Source organism: Hylaeus anthracinus, unplaced genomic scaffold, assembly GCF_026225885.1.
Source record: "Hylaeus anthracinus isolate JK02 unplaced genomic scaffold, UHH_iyHylAnth1.0_haploid 12001, whole genome shotgun sequence".
Lineage (NCBI taxonomy): Eukaryota > Metazoa > Arthropoda > Insecta > Hymenoptera > Colletidae > Hylaeus > Hylaeus anthracinus.
In genome coordinates this window covers 13,110,035-13,135,714 of record NW_026534348.1, presented here as the reverse complement: position 1 = coordinate 13,135,714, position 25,680 = coordinate 13,110,035, and the positions used below count along the sequence as shown (strand labels likewise).

General features: G+C 39.1%; 1 protein-coding gene across 3 annotated transcripts in view; it reads left to right on the top strand.

Annotated features, from left to right (window-relative positions):
- The window catches only part of LOC128891451 (alpha-mannosidase 2), a 136,695-nt gene that overhangs the window by 90,677 nt on the left and 20,338 nt on the right, over window positions 1-25,680 (top strand). For all 3 annotated transcript variants that reach the window (XM_054150938.1, XM_054150940.1, XM_054150939.1), the window contains 3 exons: window positions 14,655-14,747; window positions 18,624-18,796; window positions 24,639-24,772. In XM_054150938.1, coding sequence (XP_054006913.1) covers window positions 14,655-14,747; window positions 18,624-18,796; window positions 24,639-24,772 — 400 coding nt within the window. The remainder of the gene's footprint in view (window positions 1-14,654; window positions 14,748-18,623; window positions 18,797-24,638; window positions 24,773-25,680) is intronic.

Below are 25,680 nucleotides of genomic sequence, written 5' to 3'. Positions count from 1 at the left end.
ATAGTTATTAACTTGGAAATATCTTCAATTTGTAAGGTTAAGGGGATGATCAAGGATTTGATTGGATGACGAATCACATCATATAGTCACCATAGTTGGGAGACACAACGATTCCGTATCTCTTCTCAAGAGGCTCAGCTGTACTTCGATATGCAAGCGATTAGTTTCATCGGATCAACGCGAAACCATAGTTCTATATAGTTTCCTAATAACTTACGCTTTATAGATGCATTTCCCTGTTGAGGGCCAAGCGCAGGCTAGACACGCACGCCAGGGAAAGGTGTTTGGAGGGGAGTAACCGACTCGGAAGTCCGGTGTAGCCGCAAGTTAAACAGCTTTCCGTTACCGCTCGCATTACTGGCCGACGTGGTGAAACGTGCCGATCCCCAACTCTCCTCTTGCTCCGCTGCTTCGACTGTGTCGTACTACCCTCGGTTCACTGGTCGAATGAATAATGCGGTCGACGTACGGCGACCCTTAACCGGTTAACTCGACCAGCCCCCTGTGACTCTATCTTGGCCAGCGAAAATGTCCTCGAGGCATTCGTAGAGGCTATCGTGTCGCTGTTGCTGGTCGCTTGGTAAAGTTGCGCCGCTCAACAGAGTGCCAGGGTTGATGTGACTAGCTGTATCGAACCGATGAACACGAAGCTAGGAGCGAACGTAAGAAAAGTTTAGATCCTTGATGCTAAAATAGGCGAAGATATTCTTATGGCATAATCCAAGAATATATGAAAGTAAGAATTATAACTAATGATGTTTTCGGGATAAAAACACCTGAGAATTATTATTAGAACTGAGGAGGATGTATATATTATAACAACAGATCTGCCCAAGATTACTGGAAATAAAACTAGAAAATGACTTTAGAACTGGAACAACTCCTGAACTAACGAAGATTACCCTAGAAATATTATTGGTGAGTAGACTACATGGGAAAGTCAGATTAGAATTATAATTGATGATGTTCTTTATAATTATAATTCTAGTATCAATTGATATCACCGAGAAGACACCAGCATCACAATTAACAACCAATATAGTAGAATGACTCAGGAAAACAATTTTTGAAACTCGAGACCATAACTTTGAGAAGTAACCACGAGAGGCTGGAAACGAGAAACCGTGATTTTCACTCGCGGGTAGTATTTTCGATTTCCATTACGGTGTATTCCCAACGCAGCCCCGAGCATCTGTACATACATACGTGCGCGTTGGTGTGCAGTGTACGTGACCCAATTGAAAAGTCGATACCTTAGAATTCAGCAGGAGGTAAAGGGTCCACCTCTTTCGCATCTCGTTCGTCTTCTTTCGCCTCGACGTTGTCGTCGTGGTACCTTTTTCCTTCGCTGTCGCTGAACACGTTCTAGATCCCCTGAAAGGCGAGCTCCTTGATCAGCGGATCCTATTCCCTATTGGGAGATCGGTCTCTCCATCTTGCGTGTATTCTGCATATCCACGAGGAAAGGGTCCTCCAGGATTTCAGGCTCCTGGCATTGTCATCGACTTAGAAGAATCTGCATCTGAGCTGTGAATAGGTTTGATTTCGGATATCGAAACGATTCTCTTCTCATTCCATGATTGATCGTGCTGGTCCCGTTAATACCACAGAAAGCTTTTAATTTTTGTGGATTGTGGGGAACGATGATTGATGGAGTGGCTTGTGGAATTTCAAGAAGCAAAGCTGCGATTTCTTAAAAAGCTTATGTTTGAGAACTGTAAGACTCGTTGACGGCCCCAATCGTTGATTGATGTATGCTCTGTCTGTTTCAAGCTCTGACTGTCTATCATATAGTCTCCTTTAGACGCGCGAAAAAGCAAAGTTATTTTCAGAAATTCTTCACAAAGAATCATTAAAATATAATGAAAATTTGCACAAACAAAGAGTGATCCACTTTCTTCCATGTATTTCCTTTGATTTGTCTTCTAGCCTGTTAACCTCGACACTAGTACCTTTCAAACACTATTTCTTCTCAAATGATGATAGCAAACGCAACGCTAGTTTTTCAAGGCACTTTGAATGACGAAAGCAACTGGGGAAATCCATGCATCCGAGGGAAACAGGAGAAGCATACTTTTATGTCCTCGCGTAAATTGGTGAAGAGCGTCGCCTTGGCAGAGGGTTTCTCGTCAGAAGCTATATTTTTTAGGTTTCTGGGTCGGGTGTGCCAGAGAAAACACGAGTCATAGGGTTTCCTTGATTAAGCGATCGATGCCATGGCCGTCTAGGTTAAAGTGACCAGGCAACTGGATTGCTCTGGCTAATCCTCCAGTGAAATGAGGAAAAGGGGACACAACCAAGCCACTTAGGCTGTTTCAAGTGTATCTTAACCTGAGAAACCTTGACCGAATCCAAGCTGGAGACGGAACTTGAAATAATGTTTTCAGTTTTCGCGAATCGCTTTCAGGAACGCATCATAGACATCTAAAACCTCCTCGAGCGTAAGACTATCTTCGACTATCGACTATCAGACGTTTCCTCTCCATTGACCTAACAGAAGCTAGCAGCAACGCATTTTCTCATATGGCCGTTAATGTTTCACGTGTCATTGATTTTTATGACTCGGGCACAATCTGGTCCAGCGAATCGTTATAAGAAAGAATTTGAACCTGTCGTTCGAAATAGATTCGCTCGGTATCAGGTCTAGGATATAAGATTTAAAAACCTTCAGAAAAGCAGCACTATTGTCACGATCCTTCTGCGCGTCAGTCGGTTATTTTGTTTCCGTCGGTATTCGTTGTATCCAGAGTTGTATTTTTGAAACGTCCGAAATATATTTATAAGCGTACAAATCGGTCTCCGTGTTCCTCACCTGGATCCCGACAATATCTAAAAGTACTCTTCCTTAAGCGTATCTTCTTCTTAAAGTACTCTGTCTCAGATTTTTGCACAGAACTGTATGCAGACTGTGAAAAAAATCGGACCCGGATACTTCGAAAACACTTCTTGTCAGAAATGCAGTAGGTGTAGAAAGTATTCGTACATCGATCAATTTCCAAAAAAAACTATGTGAAATTGTAATTCATTAACTCGTTTTTTTATAAACAATGATATTCTACATATTCTTGGAAATCTCTAGAATAGATACAGTACGAAAAGATTAGTTATTTTGTATAAGTGAGAAATCAACAAGAAAAAACTATAAATCGATAAAAATACAGAAGCAGTGAGTATTCTTACAACCGTTAAATTTTTAAAACTGCGTTTAAAAAAAAACGAAATTCACATTAATTTATAAATAATTAATACTTCGTGGATTTTCCTTTTGATTATATAATTACTGCAACTCTTCTAGGTATTAAATTAACTATCATAAATGTCGATGTTATTCGGGGTGGGATCTTCTTTCATTCCTTTATTAGTGCATTTTTTAAGTCTTTTTTTCTGTTTGAAATTTAATGTTTTCTAATTTCCACGAAGCAATAAACTGATGTGCTTATGTTACAAATTCTACTGTAAATTGTTCGTCATAAGAACCGTGCGAATACTTATTGCTTCTATATTTCTACCAATTTTTCGTATTTTCTTGTTGATTTCGCAAATTATATAAACTAGTAATCGTTGTTTGAACTATATTCTAGAGATTTCCGAGAATATGTAGAATGTCATTGATTATAAAAAAAAAGCAGTTAATAAACTACAATTTCACACAAAAGTTTTTTGGGAAATTGATGGATGTACGAATACATACTACACCCACTGTAGTTTGGCAACCCCTGGTCCAGACCGTTTCACGACTCATCCAGCAGTGAAAAACTAAACATCGGTGCCGAACGATTCGATCTTTCCGGTAAATTTCCAGGCGCCACAGGACAAGCAATTACGTCGGCGACGGAGTGGCGGCGGATATGCCGCAAACGCAATTTATTCCTCCCGTCGTCGAGCAAAACGCGTCTCTGTTTCCAGACCCGCGAGCACCCCTCCGCGCCGGAATACGCATTATACGGCCGTCGTAAATTTCATTCCGCCTCGCAATGTATGGATCGCGGCCGTGATGACGCATCGCGCGATAATGCGTCCCCGCAATTTCGTCCGTATTTTCGGATAATGTAATTTACATGGGCCCAGTCGGCCCATTAGGGCACATTACGCGGCCGTAGTCGTGCTCGATACGGGATTACCTTTAATCTAGGTATTCTGCCGTCGTTCCCACTCGATTCGACAAATTTCGAATAAATTAAATCGTTACGCTCCCCGTTGTACTTGTCCAGTGTCACCAACGGGAGAACGAAGGAAACAACTTTCATTATTACCGTCTGCAACATTGAAACGTCACTCGACGAGTAAATTGCATTTGGTTTGTAAATTCTGCGTGGATTACGATTTAGGTGTGCGAGTAACCGTTGGCGTTTGGATTTTGAACGTCGGATCGCTTGGGTTTTGAGCTCTGGTCACTGGATCCCGTGGATATTGTACCCCGAACAGTAGATCTCTTGAGTTTTGGATTCTGTGCAGTGGATATCTTGGACTTCGAACTCTGAACATTAAAATTCTCACACTCGGACTTTCCTTATCTACAGAATGACAGTCTTGGATTTTCTACTCACGATTTAAGATCTGTTTAACATTAAACTTGTAACTTAACTTAAATGTTCCTCTTCTCTTGTGAGTTACAGTCTTCAAATTTGGAATACTTAGAACTTTAGACTTCGATGTTTGTTACCCTCTAAACTAAAAACTTGAAATTTTCTAAACTTCCAACTCTGAATTCCTGTACTTTAGAATTGTATTATCTGTGGTTAGAAACTTTCAACTATTTTATCCATTTGCTTTGAAATCCCTGGAATTTAAAGTAAACGCGATCAGGAGCGGTTAACTGGAAGCTTACACGTAATCGGTAGCTTCAGTTTTCAAACCTGGATGGAGCAAAGTTTTATTTTCCACTCCGACGTAGTGTTTCGAGACCTCTCTCTATCACAGGGCGCAGAGGTTTCTCACCCTCGACGTCGAGTAAAAGCTCAATTTATCAGGATCCCCGCGTTGATTGATAGCGAGGAGGGCTCGATGGTTTATTTTACCCCAGCGTCGTCTAATAGCGCGTCAAAGGAGACGCGCATGCGACAGGAACGTCTACGACAAGGAGGCAAATGGGTGCATCCAGTGCACTAAGCATTCCTTTGTTCCTGACGCGTGATTGACGCGGAATAGTTCATGGTTTCCAGCCACTCTCGCGCACGAAGATTACCCTCGAACGCGAAGCGAGGGTGATCTACATGATTGAACCACCTGCACAGAACAGACGCGATGGCGTTCCAGTTTAGAGAACGTTGCTTCTTTTTTTAGGTATTTCGTGTCAGCAGGTGGATAAACAAGGGCGATCGCTAGCTCGCTGTTTTTCGAGTTTAACGTTATGCTCTGAATCTTATAATTACACTCTAAATTACACTGGCACTCAAAAGTATATGGACACTTACTCAACTCTAATAACTATCTGGAAAAGTTGTGAGATCATTCATGAACTTCACGAAATCTTATATATTTTATTTTGTACCACAGTTTATATATATTCAACCAATAATTCGTTACATATTCCATTAATAGTAGGAGAAACTAATTACATTTTTTTCTTTATTTATGTACATATCCACACGCCCTTGTAACTGCATTTACAAATCTTGGCTTCCTGGCTAATGATTTTTTGTTATTTATGGGTTAATATTGTTCGCATACATGTTTCGTTATTTAGTACATTTAAATAATTACATTTTTATTTAAAAAATTGCCATTTTTAACTTTTTCAAACCAATTTTGTGCTGCCCTTACAGTTATAGCATTCTTTCCAAACGCAGCTCGAATATATTCCGAACAGCTTTAATAACTTGTAGACAAATGCCACGAAAGGCGAAATAAATTATAAATTCCATTTCTATTCCCTGAAAATTAGCTAAAATTAAATTATCCAAAAAATGATAATATCCTACATGAAGAACAAGAAAAAAGTTTTCGAACGGTATATAACACTAAGCTAACAGACAAACAAGTTGCTGCAAAACAAGCAAACAAAGAAAAGCACGAGAACTTATTGGAGAACCTAATAACAAGAACCGATCAGATGTGAGAAGCCATATTTGGAAACTATCTCTCTGAGGACGTTGAAGTTTCAAGTGAAAAGTCGTGGATGCAATTGGATATCTCTTTCGTCGCTTCAAACTACGTGGTTCTCATTGTTTTTTTCCCTCTTTTGACGGTAAGCGTCACGCTGACGAGGAATTCGATTCAGTTAGCCACTCGTCGAGCACGTTCACCGCATCGACCCAATTATTTACGCCTCGCTCGAGCGAAAAAAACGCGCGAGAACTACCCCTGCACTCGTCCCAGCCAATAAATTTTGTTCTTTTTTTTGCCGTCGCGGGAAAGACGAATCATTGTGAGTCGACCGGGCGACAGGAAAAGTCGACGATTAATAATGTTTTCCTCCTGACTTGGTTCTGATGATGCGGTTCAGCTTCCGAAGCATATTCTTTTCTTTTTACAGTTTGCGAATTAGTCGATCGATCTTCGTCTCGTGAACTAAGATTGAAGCGTAATTAATAATTTCCGATACTAAATGGAGATTATCTCCGCATTATCTTTTAACAATAGACACTATTGGTTTCCAAATATTTTGCAGTTATAAACATCATTTTACAAAAAAAAAAAAATATTTCGTCGATCTTAAACAACAACTTTGAGTGAATAAATATTTTTAATAAAGAATAAATAATCACATGTATTTTTGACTAATTACTAGTGTAACATTAATTTAACTTATAAGAAAGTATAGATGAAAAATATATTGTAATCAATTTGCATCACAACACATGGATACGGTCAAACGTTCACTTCAAATTATTGCATTTTCCAGTTAATCTATCGCCTCTGGTGACACGTCAAAAATGAATACGTGGTTGCGGCGCTTTCTTTTAATTAAATAAAGTTTATACGTTTACCTTTGCAACGCGGACTCTTTTTAATTGCAGGATCGCGGCTGCATTTTTTTAAAAAATTGTCCGACTACGAGGAGAATCGCTCGAATATTTCCGCGAGAGAATGTGTCTTCCTACGAGTCGTTTGGCACATAGCCCGACGAGAAATAAAAATGAAAAAATGAGGGGGAAAAAATAGGGAGGAACAGGGAAAATTGAATTTTCCACGGTGTGCAGGAATACGACGATAATTATTTGCGTGAGGTCCTGAAAATATTAATTTCAAGAAATCCTCCGGCCGAGCGAGAGGAATTTTCGCTTTACGCTTTTTTAAAAAAAAAAAAAGTGTTCGCGCGGTGCGCTCTTTCTTTCATTCCCTTTTTCCCCCGTTCTACCGCGTCGTTGCATTAAATTTCGCGTTCCACCGCCGCTGTGAAATTACACTTGTATCCCATTTTCTACCCGTTTTTGAAATCGTGCACGGGCTGCGTTTCAATTTCGAGCTACCCTCCGTTTTACTCTGGCGCTTTAAACCAGCGCTGGGATTATTCGATCAACTTCATATTCGGATATTGCATCGCGCGTTTCAACCTTCGAAGATTATCATTCGAATACCTCGATATCGAAACCATTAACGGCGAAGCAATAATCGAATACTATTTCTAGGTGCTGTTTTGCAGAACGGTGTTTGTATAGTCGACAAGTTCAATTGTCCAGAATGTAACAGTTCTTTTATAACATATCAAATTTTATATCTAATTTAACATATAAGTAGCTAATATACATAAAATAAAAATAATATTCGATAGCTAGTTAACAGCTAGTTAAGAAATAAAAATCATTCAAAGTTCTCTTTATGACACTTTCGATACCATTCTTGTTTGCTTGTGCAAGCTATTTCAATTTATTTTCAAAACCGATAGCAATATCTGTACGCTCTTTCATATTTTCTCGTTCGAATTATAGTAGTGGTATCAATATCGAATACCTACAAAAAATACGAATAGTCCCGGTCTTAACTCCCACCTCCAATCAGACCCGCACCCTTTGACACGTAGGGTAGGAAATTCAATTTGAATTAACCAGTCTCGCGACAGACATTTTTCCAGTCGGCCAGTCATAGACCGATCGATTATCCGTTGATCAGCCGAGTTTCCTTGTAACAGAGTTAATCCCGCAGACGTTAATTAAACAGTGAAAAGCTTCGGTAGCCCTAATCCATCGACCGAGGCCATCTTTCACTGCGGATTATTTTCCGGGAAGATTCTCTCTTTCTCCCCCGATCGATCTTACGCCTCGCCTTTACGCGCCTTTAACGAAATTAGACCCGAGAAGAGAGACCTTCATCCCCCATCCAACCCCTCCCATGGTGGCGGAACTCTCCTCTCTTATTTTCTCTGGCTATCTATCTTTCCATTTATCTGTCTGGCTGACTGGGATCTACTCGGTCCCGAAAACGCGGCGTGCGTCGAACTTTCATCCCAGATCGATCTTTTCGTCGAACTGCCTTCTGATAATACACGGTGTACATTAATTCATGGGATTCGCTTCAGCAATTGGTCGTGTCCACGTCTACATAGGTAACGAACTTATTGGAAAACGTATTCTGCAAAATAATAATATTCGAACCAGTAGCTTTTACGAAGCAATTACGAAACAATGGAGTTATTGTCTCTCTTGTAAATATATCTTGTAAATATACAACAATATACAAATGTATGAGCAAGTACATGCATACATGAAATATAAAAAATAAAATACACGTTACATCATTTAGAAGATAAAACATACTTTTAATTTAATTTAATTTTCTGTTCTTCATCTGTGTATAAAAATATATCAATTTGGATTAACATCCGCAGTCTACTGATGATTAATGCAGTTGTCTGCCTTAACATGAAGCGCTAGAAATGGCCACCTTTTCCCCAAATAGCTACTTGCAGATATTCTGCACAGAGATTCTCAGACATTCAAATTTTCTAACTATTTGTAGAATTTTGTTGGCTACCTTTTACCATTGCCAGCGTATTTCTACGCTGGCTATGCATATTGAAGCAGCAAACATTTTTAAGTGACTACAAAAATGAAAATCCAGCAGATTTAAATCCAAGAAACGAGCAAGCTAAGCAATACGTCATGCACGTTCCAGTCATCTGTTAGAAAATCGTTGGTTCAAGAACTACTTGGCTACTCGGCTAGATTAAATGGTGGACCGTCATGCATAAATCAACCGCAACGTACATTTAATGGAATTTTTTCCAATAAGTCGTGCAATTACTCAAGAAGTTGACGCAAAATTGATTTTTTAATCTCTCATTAAGGGTAACAAGGAATTAGTGAACATTGTCCATAAATAGTTTAGTAGAATCTGTTTTGTAAGGTTGACAATAAACATTATCAGAACACAAAACTGGTTGGTTTTGACAAAAATGAGATGTTACAATTGATGCTTGTAAGTTGAGAAACTAGATAAAGATACGAAATTGACGAATGGTGTCAACTACCGATAATGCTATGTAATTTAAAGTACATTATAAATTAATGCTTACCTCTCGATATTAATACGAATTACATGGCAATTAGATAAATTAAATGTTGTAGACCACGCCATCAATTAAACAGGATTCAGGGAATATTGATAACATGAGCTTAATGAGGAAATATTAGGTAACATCATAATTACTCGACGCATTGCATCCATATCGTTGTCGAAATGGAAACAATTTATACTATGTACAAATCTTCAGATACCATGTTCCTGAACATTTCTAATTGTTTCATTTTCCCTCGGGTTCCTTGAATACAAGAAATGATATATGAACAAATCCCTAGACTATATTATAATATATATAATATAGTTCACACTTTTTACAACTGTTTTATGGACAAGTATAAATACTCATGTTTTAAACATTTTTATATCTTTCAAATGGTCTTAGATATTTTAATGAAAACTATTTGTACGTAATTTAATTTGTACATTCTTGTAATTTATTAAATTCTAATGAATAATATATTACATTTTTTATTTGACTTTTAGGTTACAATAGTTAAATACAAAACTCCGATCGATACTGACGATTTTTATTACCTTCAATGGAGGCAGATTAATGAATATTTTCGTAAAAGACAATATTGATGAACTAATATACAGATTTATCCGTCTGCATGAGGCAGAAACTTCCAGCAGTTTACACCACAGATGTAAACATCGTGTTATTTCCTGTGAGAAAGCACGAAAACTCTCTTTAAGGAACTTCCATGTATCTCCAATAGTTTTCAAGATGGTATTAGAAAGGGAAACTTTGGAGACTAGTTTTACTCTTTAAACTTGAGTTTCCGCAGTTAAAATAATACATGCCTCCTACTTTTGGTTAGTTTAGTGATTTCAAGAGTTCCATCGGTGAAGATATTTTCAGTCTCCTTTTCAATTTCAGTTGATTAACAAAGACCCTTCAAATAACTTTAAAAGTTACATATTATTCATCATAAGTAAATGTAGTACTCGTAAAAGTACGAAAATAGTGATTTAATTAATTAATGTGGACATATATTCTTCGCTGTCCTCCGCCTACTTAGGACGATTTGCCTAATTCCATGATAATGTAGGCACACGTGTTGTACGAATATCAATGATCGAAGGTTCTACCTTCATGACCCACCCCCTGGCCCACAAGTTCGTTTCTTTTACCTGCAGTTGGAATACATTTCCATACACTTCCTCGCATTTCCTTTCCTCCCACGACCATAAACCATTCGACTTACCTCCCCATTCGCTATCATCACGCGGACTAACGCGTTTGTGTACATTTTCCAGGGCCTCCTTATCCAACCCTTCTCTCTTTCTCACTCTACCCCTAATTGTTTTTATTCGACTCCCCCGTCTTTGAACCTTCGAATATCGCCCCTTTCCTGGATCCCGATCCTTTCGTCAGCCCGTTCACTCGACGGGGAATTCATCCCTTTTCCCTAAGGGACGGTTCGTTTTTCTTCGACACTCCGTTCGCCACGTTCGTTACCCTTCAAGCTAATGGCGATCCAATTGCAAACCCATTTTCGACGATTTCGACGCGAACCGATCGGAGCAAGTGCTTAGAGCCTTCCTTGGCGTTAAGAGTCACTCGGAACTAGGAACACCGTGGATTATTTGTGGGATGCAAGGGAAATAGCAGTAAAAATTATTCAAGGTTATTATAATCTGAATTTTAGAAGTCACAGTAACGCGTAAAATGTTAGCGTCGTGCTCCTTTAGACAATACATTGTAATCGGCCTTTAGTAGCATTATTTCTGTCGGAAGGACATGAGGCACCACACACAACTCTCGAGTACACTCGCGTCTCCAGTAAACTTTTCGGTTGATTCCACGTTCCGGAATTCGAAATAAAATAAAAAGGTTTCTAGTTCCGAAACATGGAACCTACGAAAAAGTTTATTAGAGACGCGAGTGTGTTCGGGAATTGCTTGTGTAGTGGTTATTGGTCATTGTGTATGTCAATAGAAAGATAAATTTGCAGGGGATGATCTTTCAGGGGATGAATTCATCACTTTTATCCATGTTATAGACCAACTAGAAATAGTGTTGTCTTAAAGATACATTACAGATACATGATGTTCCAACATTTTCTGAATTTTCAGGTTCGTGAACGTCTATTGTAAATTGTTTCCTTTGAAATTTGTAAAGCTCTTTCTTCTCCTCTTGTAAGTTCTATGTTCTCGCTTAGAACACGTTCGATACACTTTCTTGTTTGCTTGTGCAAGCTATTTCAATTTTCTTGGAAAGCAATAGCAATATCTGTATCTAAAATTTCTTTGATCTGAAAACCACCGTTAAGCCTCAAACAAATTCCTATCAAAAACTGAAAAAACGATATAACAAATGCAAAAATATATAAAATATTAACTATAATATACACGTTATAACGTTTAGGAGATAAGATGTACTTTTATTCAAACAATTCTTTTTCTTTATCTGTGAAAATATTAATCTGCATAAACATCTGCAATTTAGTTACGACATATTATTTTAAGTTTTGGAACTTTGAGGTTTTAAAAATTGTAATCAATTTTTTATCCAAACAAACTAGTCACTGAAATTCTGGTTCCCGTAAAGGGAAGCAATTTTCGAGAAGACCAATGACACCGGTAACTAAATAAAGTTCTAAACAGTTTATTTTCGAAAGCCTACAGACAATAGCCATCGCTTGGGAGGAACGAGGGTGGAAACCTCAGGGCTCTCCGCTCGGAATTCTGATGGTTTCGTCGAAACAAAAGGATCCTCGAATTTCGCGAAGACCGCGTCTGCCTGGTGCCAGGAGGATCGGATTCTCGGCGAATTCCAATTTCGTTTTACCTCATTGCGCCGGTCGCTTCGCGTTCTGTCGCTGTTTTAAACCAGGACATCGTGCCTCCTTTTTCTCGTAGCTCTCTCTAGACAACTCGCGCTTTCTTCGAGAATGAAGCCTCACATATCAAATTTTTATTCTATATTTTCGACTTCTTTTTTTATGTAGATGTGTTATTCAATAGATTGGTGGGTTTTGAAATGAAAAGCTTTGGGAGTAAAAATGAAAACATACTTAACGCCAGTTATGATGTTTCCTAACAATTAAATAAATAAACCATCAAAGTAAACAGAATTCTGGCAGTTAATTATTCAAATGAATAATCTGTCATCGAAAACTATCGTTGATCGTTAACGATATATGAAAAATACGCAAAATTGCGATTGCTTCCTCAAATTTAAATAAATATAACGCTCTCGTTCTATTTAATGACGACTTTATCGTCGTAATTGTTCCGACACGATATCCCAAGCGATAAGGGAAACGCGACGTGCCACGAGTGAGAACGGCTTTACACGAAAGCTCCTTCGAAATTCTAACGACCGTGTTTTAGATAATGACGATAACGCCCGAAGTCTTTGCGTCCGTGGTCCTATGAGACGCGAAGTTCTCTCTCCGTGTTAACTTATTCGTTCGTTTAAGCCAGTGCTTCCCAAAGAGGGAGATACCGACCCCTGATGGGTGCTGGGACGATTCATGGGGATGGTAGTAGCCGCAGGTTCACTTGAGGGTTGCTGGATAAAAATAAGAGTCGGTGAAAGAATAACGAAAAATAAGAAGAGGACACAGTTTTGAAAAACCATTCGTATTGGTAGGAATATTAGTTAGTAGTTCCGAGGAATTTCCAACATTTCAAGAATAATTGATGGAAAATTAAAAACAAATAAAGAATTCAAATATAATTGTAAATTACTGATTGCAAAAGTAGATGCTTTTTGTTCCAGATCATACGCCATAGTCCAATTTTCAATACTAGATTTACGATAGAAAGTCACTGGTGACCAAAAAATATAACAAAGAGACGTTAAAGCAAAATGAAATTTTGGATACCGATCAGGTCCACGTTCCCCTGTCTAGCCACCATCTCCTAGACTCGCTATACTTTCTACACCCCATTCGGTCTCTAAATTGTCGACATTATTAATAGGAATTTTTCCGCAGCAATAATTACCGTTAATGCTCTTAATTGGTCGTTCACTGGAAAGGCACATCGTCGCTTGGAGCTAAATTATTAGGCGAACAAGTGGCGGTTCTGTTATTAACCGCTCGTTTTACCATCCCCGTGTGCTCGTTAATAACTGCAACGCGCACTTTCTTATCGCCGCCCGTAAATTCTATTACTCGTTTCATCGAACCAGGCCTGAATCATCCGCGTGTATCGTGTTCGAAACTCATTGCGTCCAAGCAACGTATCGCGAACTTGTGCATTCCCACTTGGCCGTTGGCGATACGCGAGTCGGCGATTAATTATTAATTAAAAAGGCGCAACGTAACGCGACGTTCGCATAAAAATTGCCAATTACAAGCGATTCCCTCTCTCTTTTCGCCCTGCTGGGAATGGCTATCATCGTCACGCGCGGACGCATTTGCATCTTTCGCCGGTTTTTCACCTTAGATACGCGTCGCTATCCGCCACGGCGTGTCCAAACGAGGGTAATAAATGACAGAAGCGGCCAGGCGTGTTCGCGTGAACGCGATAAAGAGCGATAAACCGAGTCACGTTTTCTGAAAGATGTCACGGCCGATTTTGCATTTGCCCTACGCTGCCACGCCGGAATAGCCGCAATACAGTTGGTCGAAAATGTATTGGTCCACCTAATTTTTTTTGCTATTTTTTATCAAATGAAAAAAAGGAAGATGCCTAACAGTTTGGTTACCAATTTAGTGTAATTCGAAGCATGTAATTTCACGGAATATTCAACAAACGCATAGCACGAGCGGATAACTTCGTAAAGCTTTGCGCTTGCACGCCAAGCTCGTCTACTTGGGCCTGCCTCTTCGCTATGGTTGAACGGTCTACTCTATGCGATGCTGGAGTACGACATTACCAAATCTCTGTTTACTCCAGTGTAAGATAGTGTTTGTTTATACATATACGACGCAACTATACGCGAACGCCAAAGGGTTGGTTTTCCTATGTATAGACGTTCCCAAACTTCGGTCTTTACACGGGGAAACTAGTCACGCGTATGAAAGCATGTACGCGACTCTATTCATGCTTAACTTTTGACTGTATCCGGAGAAACGCATTAAGACATTCTTTGATGGAGAAATTCTACATCACACGTAGTTTATGTAGAAATTCGTTATTCTATGTTTGTATGTAAAGCAATTGTTTTCATTATTCATTTCCATCGCCTTCGATCTGGAATTAACTACAACCATCATTTTCTATTTATGTTACAGCCATCGTGGATGCGTAGTAGGGAATATTGGGACGACAGTTTCGAAGCCAGATATGCGGAGTTCAGGAAGGATCCAACAAGGCCGCCGTTGAAGGTAGGATCTTGAGTACCTGTCAGACGATATTATAACACTTTTGCAAAAATAACCAGATTTAATCTATGGTATCGACTCTATAACAGACTTGGGCATTTTTTAAATTGTGTCAAATATCATATTATTTCATTTTATAACCGCAGAAAAATTCCTAGTATTATTTTTCGAATGGTGCAGCATGAAAGAATTATCAGTGCGGTATACGCGAGCTTTTTAAGACCATTGTATATTTCGTTAGCCTAATGAGTCAGTCATCATCGACAGTATTATTTCTATCTGAATCCTTGTCACTGACAACTTCGATCACAACTCTAGAACTATATCTGACTACGGACAAGCGACACGGTTGGCAAATAAGATTTGAAAAGGTTTCATGTCTCCGAGAAAGATAAAGTCTCTGGGCTGACGAAATGAATCCCATAGTAATCCGGTCTATCTAATGAAGCGGTACGATGTTGATGGCTTCGACGGATGAAGAGACGCGTTTACAACGACGCGACGGTACAGAAGGTACAGCCAGCTTAGCGAATATCTGGGCGACGCGTACGTGCTTCCTGAAGCCTTAAGGCGGATCCTCGTCGAGAGATGAGGGATGGAACTTCGTTAACGATTCACCGAAATACCTTGGATGCGTCGGCTTAATTAGCTCGCGGACGTAAATGCAGGATGCCGTTGCCGGAAGCAGAGCAAATCTCTGGAGAGCTTTCCCGATGGAGTCGAATGTAGAACCAATGTGCGTCCCGCTTGATGGTATCTTGATATTTTTTCCATTGCTACGTAACTATCCAATTAGAGTGCAATTTTTGCGCATAACTCATATAGAAACAATATAGGTTGTATTAGGTTGTCCGAAAAGTTTCTTTCGTGAGTTGCATTCAAATATTTTCTGTGACAGTGTTTATATAAATAGACGATCTAATTTCTTAGACATTGATGCTGTAACAGTAATGAACCGAAATGAATCGTACACAATTCAGTAATGTAACATAAAACATAAAATATTGTGTATATATTAATTATTAATAAAACGAAAGAAACTTTCGGGACAACCTAATACAATCTAACAATATTTAATTATTCGCATAACGTTAATTCCGCGCGTAAATTATGCGTAGCGCCATCAACATCGATTCAACCTAATCCAACGTGAACATATTATCACCATTTCGCAACTCCACTAAACAATCGGGTGTTCAATATTAATTGGTAGAGCGCCAGTGGACATAACGCGACGGTCACGTGCTATTAAATCTAATTCGGAATTTACGACCCCGAAGAGGAAATTCACCCGATTTTCTATCGCGACGCACAACCTCCGCTCTGTCAGGAATTTCGAATGTCCATTGTCTCGCCGAAGTATCTAAAATTCCGAAGGAAGACGCGTTCGATCGTGAACGGACTTGGCCGATTCGCCAGCGATCTAACGGAACAAATATTTAGTCGGAAGCTAGGAACCAAGTGGTTCCCGGATGAAAGCGATTTCATCGAATCCCCAGGAGCCTCCGGTCTTGCCAGCACGAAGACAAGCGCGAACGCGGCTTCCCTTTGGCCCTTTCAACGTGCTTCGGATCACGACAGAGTTCGACAAGTTCGACAATACCGGCTCATCAGGGTATTGTCGACAGAATACAATGGTGGGCGGTGACCTTTTCGAAAATGCGTGCACAACAATGCCTCCGACGCTGGCGATTTCGCCGCGGAATGCATCCGATGCACCTTCTCTCCTCTTCGCGTGCCCTTACTTCCGCTTCTTGTCTGGTCCGTGTGATGCCGTTTTCTTATTCACTTTTCCTGGTTTTCCCAATCGACTTGACCCTTGGTGACTTCTCAGATAATGGACGATTCAGCGGCTACGCGAGAGTTATGAAAGAGCTAGGAACGTACAGATCCGGGGTTTGAATGACCCACCATGCGGTAGTTAACTCTAGAGTCAGGGGAGTACTCTTTCATTTTGGGTCGGATAATACATTTTTTCTTTATGATGTCGTTGATTAAGGACTTTAAAATCTTTCTACTTATATTTAAAAAAATTATTTATTATTATTTTTTATCCGAATTCTGAACTCCAAATTTTAGGAGACACATATTTGAATAGTTCTCGACGAGGATCGTTAATTGCAGGATAGTCATTTCATGCTTTTAATAAACTAGCCAGAAACGAGCAAAAGCTGTCAGGAGATTCGAAGACTGATTCGTATGCATAAGATGGTTGTAGCTCGGATCATAGCGCCCCTTTAATACACTCCCACCAAGTGTCCTGGAGCAGTCCTTCTTCGAGAACAGCACGGCCCGTTTCGCTATCAGTTTCCCGATAACTTCGCCAGTTACTTCCTGAAATCACAGTTATCGCCTCTAACTTAAACGAGGCAAGAAGCAAGATTCTTAACCTACGAAGGTCGATGCGTTTCGTGGAGAATTTTCTCTGAGAACTGGAATTACTATATCACAGTTCCTCCGTAGAGAAACCAGCACACCTTGCCTTTGATATTGTCTGGACGATATTAGAATCATTTCACGCGACATTTCCTGATGGGTTAAGAATATAGAGTTTTCAGAAAAAATCTTACAATTACTTTTATTTATATTTTTCACAATATACGTATTAGAGGCAGGTTATTAGATCAAAAACGATACATAAACAAGACCAACACGTGAAGAATCCAGTACACAATTAACAATAGAATATATTATCCTCAACTGCCACAAATTTTCTGAAGCCTGGAACAACCACCAATTAAAACCAACCTTGGGAGGAAATTTCAATGATAAACCAAACGTCCAAAATTTAATATTGTTGAAGAATTCAAGATTTTTTAACAGCGTTTAAACTATATTGGTCTCAAACAGTAATCGATAATAGTCACGTAAATGCAGTTGATGCGACGTTAAACTTTTATGAAAGAAACATAAAACTATTTTGATTAATTCTTTCCAACCGTATCTACTGTTTCTACATGATGCTCGCCTCTGTTTTTGATGCCATCCTTTATGCCCTTAATTCTCGTCGAGTACGTAGAAAGATGTTATCCCGTTTAATAAACAAATAACGGTAATAAACAGCTTGTCTGGCGTTGCTTCGTTACAGAAGCGAATGGAAGAAATAAAACGAGGAAGATTAGGGGGTAGTCGGGGGTAAGTACATCCTCGGTAACCGACTCGTGACCGTTCCATTACATTTATCTAGCAGTGGTAGGCGGGCTGGGTGACATTTTTCCAGACTCGCTTTTTACGAGGATGCCTTGTATAACCGAGGATGCCACTCATCGAACGAATTCTCATGAGCGAACTCTTATAACCAATTTTCCAGAATATTTTGCTAGAAATTTCTGGACTTGTAAAATTTTTGTCCCTTTGAATTGTTCGTAGTTGTTTTACGATGAGCAACAATCAAGCCAGTCGAGCGCATGATCGTTGAACCGATCCTAAATCGTAATGAGTCCCGCAAATTGTTTTACGAGCAATGTTGGCTGGCGTGCGGCTGCATTACTGGCTCGACTCGGCAGTGTATCAATTACGAAATAACGTCGTTATCGCGGCAAGCATGGTGTAGCCTAATTAACGAATTTCCAGCGTTAGAACGACGCTGTGCTTGTGGTTGAGAACCACTACAGTGAAATTGCTGATCGGTGAAAAATTTGGATAATAAAATCGTATGAATCTTCTTGAGCTTCTTAAAATTTGATGATTAATTAGAATATCTGGTGAAATTTCTTGGTTCATTTTGCGAGATCGTCAAAACGGTCGATACATATGTTTGTTTGTTTCTTTAATTAAGTTTTTCGCTAGTGTTCATGTTATACGGAGACACAAGAGTAAATTCGCACTGCTAAATTCTAAAAACATTTAACTATAAAAATTCGTTCATTTTGGTTCCAGGTGATCCTGGTACCCCACAGCCACACAGATCCAGGATGGCTGAAAACGTTCGAACAATACTTTCACAGCTCTACTAGGAGCATCCTGAACAACATGGTCTCGAAGTTGCAGCAATGGCCGAATATGACCTTCATCTGGAGCGAAGTGTCCTTCTTATCGCTTTGGTGGGAGAGGTAAGTGTATAGCAAATTACACTTTCGTTTCCCTTACACTAGAAAATTACCTCCACTGTTCTCTGTTGAATCTATAAAGTAAGCTAAATAAATAGTTGCAAACTGTTTCTCCGAGACTACTTCAGATTTGAAATTTAATTTTGTTTCAATTAAATGAGCAGAAAGACTAATTATTTAGTAGGATATAAATTATTTTGCAATTCTTTCCAAATAGTTTATTAGTTTGTTAAACATTTAAGAAACGATCTTGAATACTGAAAGAGACATTTAGAGGTCGATGGAATGGTTTGTTTGATCAAGTTTCCGTAAAACAACTGGCAGATTGATGAGGACTCCCTTAATTTGAAAAAAGAAAGAAAAGGAAACGGCGTATTAATTGTTTACCCTTATCAAATTTAATAACCATATTTTAATCAACGAAACTGATTTAAAACTCTTTGATGGGACGTCAACCGTAACCTAATACATCTATAAACAGCAGTGTTACAGTGAATATATCTAACTTCGCATTTAAATAAAAAAACAATATAAATGTACATCTATAAACTTGCCTATATAAATTGAAACATGTATACTGAACGGTTTTTCATTCTGAAAATGACAAATAAAAGGACGAATACGAATTGTGTCACATTCATTCGGTGAATACAGCTGGAAAAGCATGCGCCATTCCCTTTTATATTCTACCTGTGCACCAGTGCTTTGAAACATCTCTCTGCCATAAATGTTCAGATTTTAATTTTTTTTTCACGAACATGTTTTTAATAATTCAAAGCGTGACATAACGGAGAAAAAAATCGCTTTGCAACGGGTAGTGTGGTTGAAGTAGTTTCCGTTTTAAATACATGTCACGCAATAGCGGTTGTTCGGGTACAAAAGGAATTAGAACGATTTTTAATTCTTTTTACTGAAATCATTTTTCGTGCATCTTTTCAAGATTTATGAATGCGTAAAATATTAAAAGGATTTTTTGAAATTCAAATGTCGATTAAATTACAGCAGTAGAAAATGAAATACAGCTAAAAAAGATCTGTTAGGCTAGGTGGAAAGAGACTACGGATCTTCATGCAAAACAAAATCTTCACAAATGTACCTATAATGACTGAACTTAAATAGGAATTTATTTTATTCTGCAATTATTATAATATAAACTACACTTTCAATATTTTTTTATATTACTCCATACTGTGTGCATTTTGTAGTTTTTTTGCACATTCAAAGTTTCAATAAATGCATAAAAATCCGCAGTCTACTTATCATTTATCAGGTTGTCCCAAAAGTTTCTTTCACTTTATTAATAAGTAATATGTGCACGATTCATTTTGCTCCATTACTGTTACAACATGAATATCTATGAATGTAGATTGTCTATTTATATAAACACGACCACAGAAAATAATTGAGTGCAACTCGCGAAAAAAACTTTCGGGACAACCTAATACTTTTAAAGAAGAACCATACGACTTTATTCTTCCTTCAGTCACGTATTTCAAACGAGCATATATGTATACAAGTTGGAAAAACAAAATGTCGAAGCCAATTCAATGCTCCATGTTTCGTGTTTCGTTATTATAATGATTGATGATTTCCGCGTCGTGTCCCTCGCAGACAACAGTCATAAAAGGGAGCATTAGAAGTAGAAGATGACCAGGGTAGCTTAGGCTCGAATGGAGCACTCAAGACACATCCCGTGCTATGGGCAGAGCTTTTATTTTTAACGATCGAAGGAAAGCTAGGATAAAGATGAGGAAGTATCGCGAACGTAAAAGGAGATCATGGGGAGGGAGGGTAGTACCTGGCCCCCTCCAACGAAGGTCATTTCTTATGGAATTGTTCGATGGATCAGATTCGGACCGTTGTAACAGAAACGCGGGGCGAACTGCGAGCGGGACAAAGAGAATCGTTTCGTGTAGCAGTCGATAAGAGGATAACGAGGAAATCGTGAGAATAGATTTCCTCTGACTCGATGGGAAGGGAGAATCAGGCGTTTGCGTGATGTACGCGCCCCTTATAGAACGGGGTTGTCATAAAACGGTCCATTAGGAGAAGAAATAGCAGCATAGCGCTTTCGGTCGGGGCAATATCTCGAAGATCGAAAACCACTTCCTTCTCTTAACAGCCTGGAACGCTACGAGTGAAAATGAGGGGCGCAGAATAGCATTTCTATTGCGGGAGAAAGGGTAATTTCGTTCAAAGTGCTCCCCTCCCTTGGTTCTTCTAGAGGGAACGTCGTTTTCAGCCCTGCCCTTGTGTCTATAACCTCCAGAACTTTTTCAGATACACCACGTAATGATTTCAGGAATTTTAGATGCGAAAGTAAAAAAGTGATAAGCACTCGGGGACTGTAGCTGTGCTTGGTCGCAGCTGCAGTACGGATTTGGCGAACCCGAGGTATCCGTGCTTCTGGTAGGGTCATTGGAGAAAATTGTAAATTTAACAGAATTTAGCAGATTTTAGCAGAAATACGATCGAATGAGTAGATCAAGAAACATTTTGCCAGGCGGTTTAATGAAATGTGGTTTCGCGGAAAATGGCTTTAAGATAATATGGAATATGTATATATGTAAATTTTGAAAAGTCTAGTTTTAAACTGTGCGTCAAACCAATTTAATAATGGTCTTCCCAGGTGTTCGCAGGTTTCGTGTTTTAAACAAGTTAATAAAGAATTTCGAATCTTAAGACCACCTTGGAAAAGCACTTACGCCTGCATTTAAAAGTTTGCAAAGATGTCAGCCTCTGTCCTTCTCTTTCATACCGGTAGCTTAGTCAAGAAAACTTGTAATTTCTCGATACAAGACATAACGATTTATTACAATCTAACAGAAATCGTAATTTTAAAAAAATTGAGAGAGTAAAATTGATATTGTTAATAATATAATACAGAACACGCACAGTACAATATGTAACATTTTCTGATGTATTTTTATCAATTTTACTGAAAAATCACAGAATAAAATAAAAGTTATTTTATAAGTTAAATTATAATTATACAAGTTTTTTGAAAACTCTTTGATCACGTTTATATATATTACCGAAACAATGCTTTCATTAATGAAGCCGAATTTACTAAAATTAATACTCACTTCACAATCATGGCGTAATGGCGTGCATTCGTAGAAATTGGTACCTATAACACATTTCATTAAACTTATTCGAGGAATAGCAAGCATATTAGGTCGATTATGTCGACCATAATGTTCACGAAGTTCACGTTGAGTATTTACAAAAGAACGTATACTTTACTTTCAATTTTTTTATAATTACCAAACATTGTTAAAGCATGGATCTTACCATGCTGAATCGTCAAAGTATACTGACAATGACTACAAATGGCAGTTAGTGTTACTTATGTGAGATTAAACGGGGTTACCATTATATTTTAAAAACATATCGTCCCTATTGAAAAACCTTTAGTTTCGTATCCCCGTGATTTTTCCACCTGCCATGTACTTTGTATACTTGCCCCAGGAGGCATTAGGGTAGCTAAACGCGATGAACCAAAGACTTGGTTAGTTTGAACAAGCCCTTTGCATTGCATCGACAACCTCCGACGGGAAAACGGAGATTCGAGCGGATCTGGACGGCGAGATTTGAATTCGAATGTGTCAGGAGAGAGATTGTTTGCAATACCTCGTATCAGGGTCCCTTTGATGGAAGGTTGGCAGGCTCGATGGTGTTCATCGGGGGGATTATCCTGATCAGTTGGAGTTAGGGATCGACGCAGCTCGGAATGAATGGCTAGTGTCCTCTCTGTCCTAAGGATCCGTTCAGAAATTTAAGAGTATACAGGGTGACTTAATGTAAAGTTCGAAGTTTCTAATACATGTGATTTTAAATTATGAAAATTAATGTATGGCTTCTCGAACACATATTTGTATCAAACAAATTTATTTAATCTTCTCCATTGTTACGTATACGTCACCCTATCTATGGAAAAAACACACTTGTTTTTTTTGTTGTGGTTATTTATGATTATACTGCGGATGTTTGTGCAAATATTTATGCAGATACGGATAATGAATTGTAATTAAAACGAATGCGTACCTTATCTTCTACACAATGTAACGTCTAATCTATTGTTGATACCTTATATATTTTTACATTTATAAATATGTTCGTACATTTTCCCATATTTTCACTTGCCATAAATACATGAACATCCGCAGTTTAATTAATGGAACGACACTCGAGGAATTTTGAATCTACGGTTGGCATGGATCACATGTATTTTTTATATCAGTGGTTCTCAACGTCCACACTGAAAAATGATCATGGAATTATGAAGAACGTTACGTTTACGAGGGTTCTCAACGCGACACAGTTTCTAAATAATCTCAATCTTCGTAGAATATGGTCGATCGAAGAGCGGAAACGGAAGTAGAACGGAATTCATTGGTGGTTTACGAGCGACGCGAACGCGGAAACACGGGCGTGCGGAGCAAATCACGTAAATCCCAGCTAGCTGGAATGCGCCTGGCAATAAATATGATTTGTATCGCGGATTGTATCGTACGAAATTACAAGTTGCGGCGTTACACGTTACTCGTGGCTATCTGCGATGTAACTCACAATTACGCGGGCTCTATATCACCGACCGCCGGCTAAGATATTCCCATTTAACCCCTTTAGGTCGTGAATTATGCTCCAAGGAAAGTCCCCAGGACTTTGCCACCCCGTTTCCCTTCCTCGCCTTTCGCGAAGAAACAGAGACCTCTGTGACGCTGACAATTTTCTGCCTGTCGAAGTCTATTGCACTTAAAGAGTCTTCCTGATGCGACACTTTCGAAACATCGAGATCATCGACCCAAGAAAGAAAAGCACACGATGGCTCAGCGAGGCTGTAGAAGACGTTGCTCTGAAACGAGGAATCACGATGTGCTGGGAGGAGATTTTCCTGGATCGGGGATAACCGCGTAACCTTGGTGACCTTAACCCGAACTGTAGGAAGATCCCAGAGAGACAAGGATGAGATTCGTGGCAGCTTTACGGCGAACGTTAACGACCTAACGAGGAAACTGCCGCCGAATATGGGGGAGGGACGTTATTGGTCGTACGCAACGCTTAGCCATACAAATCACGAAATTCTGTCAAGCTGGTGCACGCGCTCGCTAACACGGTGTTTTCGCAACCGCAAATCCTCTAATCGCGTTGTTAACGATCACGGAACGGTTTGTCGTGTCCGTTCGGTTTTTGGTTCACTGTTGTTCGCGAGCCTCGAGCTTACGAAGTGCTGTTTCTGGTAAAAATATTGCAGGAAATAATTGTTACAGAATGTCATGAAATATTGGGTCGATCCATTAAAATTCTTCTCTTTTTTGTACCTTTCTATCATTTGGAATTAGTGTTAATTTTCGTTTGTTTGAGATAAAATTTTTTCAGATGATTTAGGGTATTTGAAATAAGTGTTTGGACACTTATTAGAAAACTGTAATTATATTATTTATTTAAAGCGATAAATGTAGTAATATATTTCATGTAGGCTATCGCAATAATATTGAATTGATAAGTACACTATAAGAGTTAAAAAGAAATATGTGTATGTAGTCTTTACATCAATGAAGAAATCTATTGATTGATTTATGAAATGATTGACTTGTTACATCGTTCAATGCTTTCATCTCGTTCTCTAAACTATACATATTACTTTATAAGCGTTGTATGCTTAGACTCGACTACTTCCTACAATTATTTTCTACTTGCATCGTTTTATTAATGAATCAATATTATATTTGTTTTAACCTACGAAATTTGTAATGGATAACAGTAACATATTGTAGCGTTAGCTGGAATACACGTCGACGTTTCGCAATGAATAATCGATGTTTCTTTTTCTCTTTGACAGCGCCCATCCTACCAAGAAGATGGTCGTGAAAAGGTTGGTGAAGGATGGCAGGCTGGAGATGACCACAGGAGGCTGGGTGATGACCGATGAGGCGACTTCGCACATCTACGCCATGCTAGATCAACTCATCGAAGGTGAGTAGTCTGTTCGATCCAAAACTGAACTTATATTTTAATTTTTGCCTCTAACTTCCTTGTCGCATATCGTACAAACTCAAAATTTCGTATACTTATTTTAGAGAATATATTCAATATATAGAGCGTGTAAAATACAGGTTGTCTCGGACTTAGTGTAAGAACCGGAAATGAGGGGTAGCTGAGACGATTCTGAACCACAATTTCCTTTACAAAAATGTCGTCCTAGCTCGAGCTAGCCTCTCGTGATTTTTCGCTAACAATTCAAAAACGAAGCATCATTCGACGTTTTTGCAAAGAAAATTGTAGTTCAGAATCGTCTCAGCCACCCTTCATTTCTGGTTCTTACATTAATTCTGGGACATCCTGTATACATATTCGTCCATTAATCATAACAAAAATACTCAAACACATGATATATCCTATAATTTTGTCCAGCACACTAAAACTTTACCAAAGTATATTGTGTTCCTTAAATTCAACCGGATATGGAACTTCTCACCCCGGTACACAACGAAAGCTTCCTCTCTGAACGCATCCATGCCCCCTCTGTAATAACACGATAAGTAACCATCGCGCAAGCTCGTGAAAGCACACCTAGTGGCTAGGGTTCTCGCGGGTCCGTAGTTAAAAAAGTCGACAGGAAAACGAGGCAGGAAGCAGGGGATAGCTTAGACGTTTCCCAAGCAGATGCGAGTAAGACGCAATAACCCGTAGCTTCTCCCTCGGTTGAAAGGATTTCGAGTCGATCCGGGAAACGTGCTCGAGGGACTCGACAGAGCAATAAGGAGGGACGACGATTCCTCGGAGGGAAGATTGCACTACTTCGCCCTTAACGCCTTCTGATTACGGCCTATCCTAGCTCGCAATGAAAGGAAAGGGATCCGCGACGGTTTAATGCCACGACA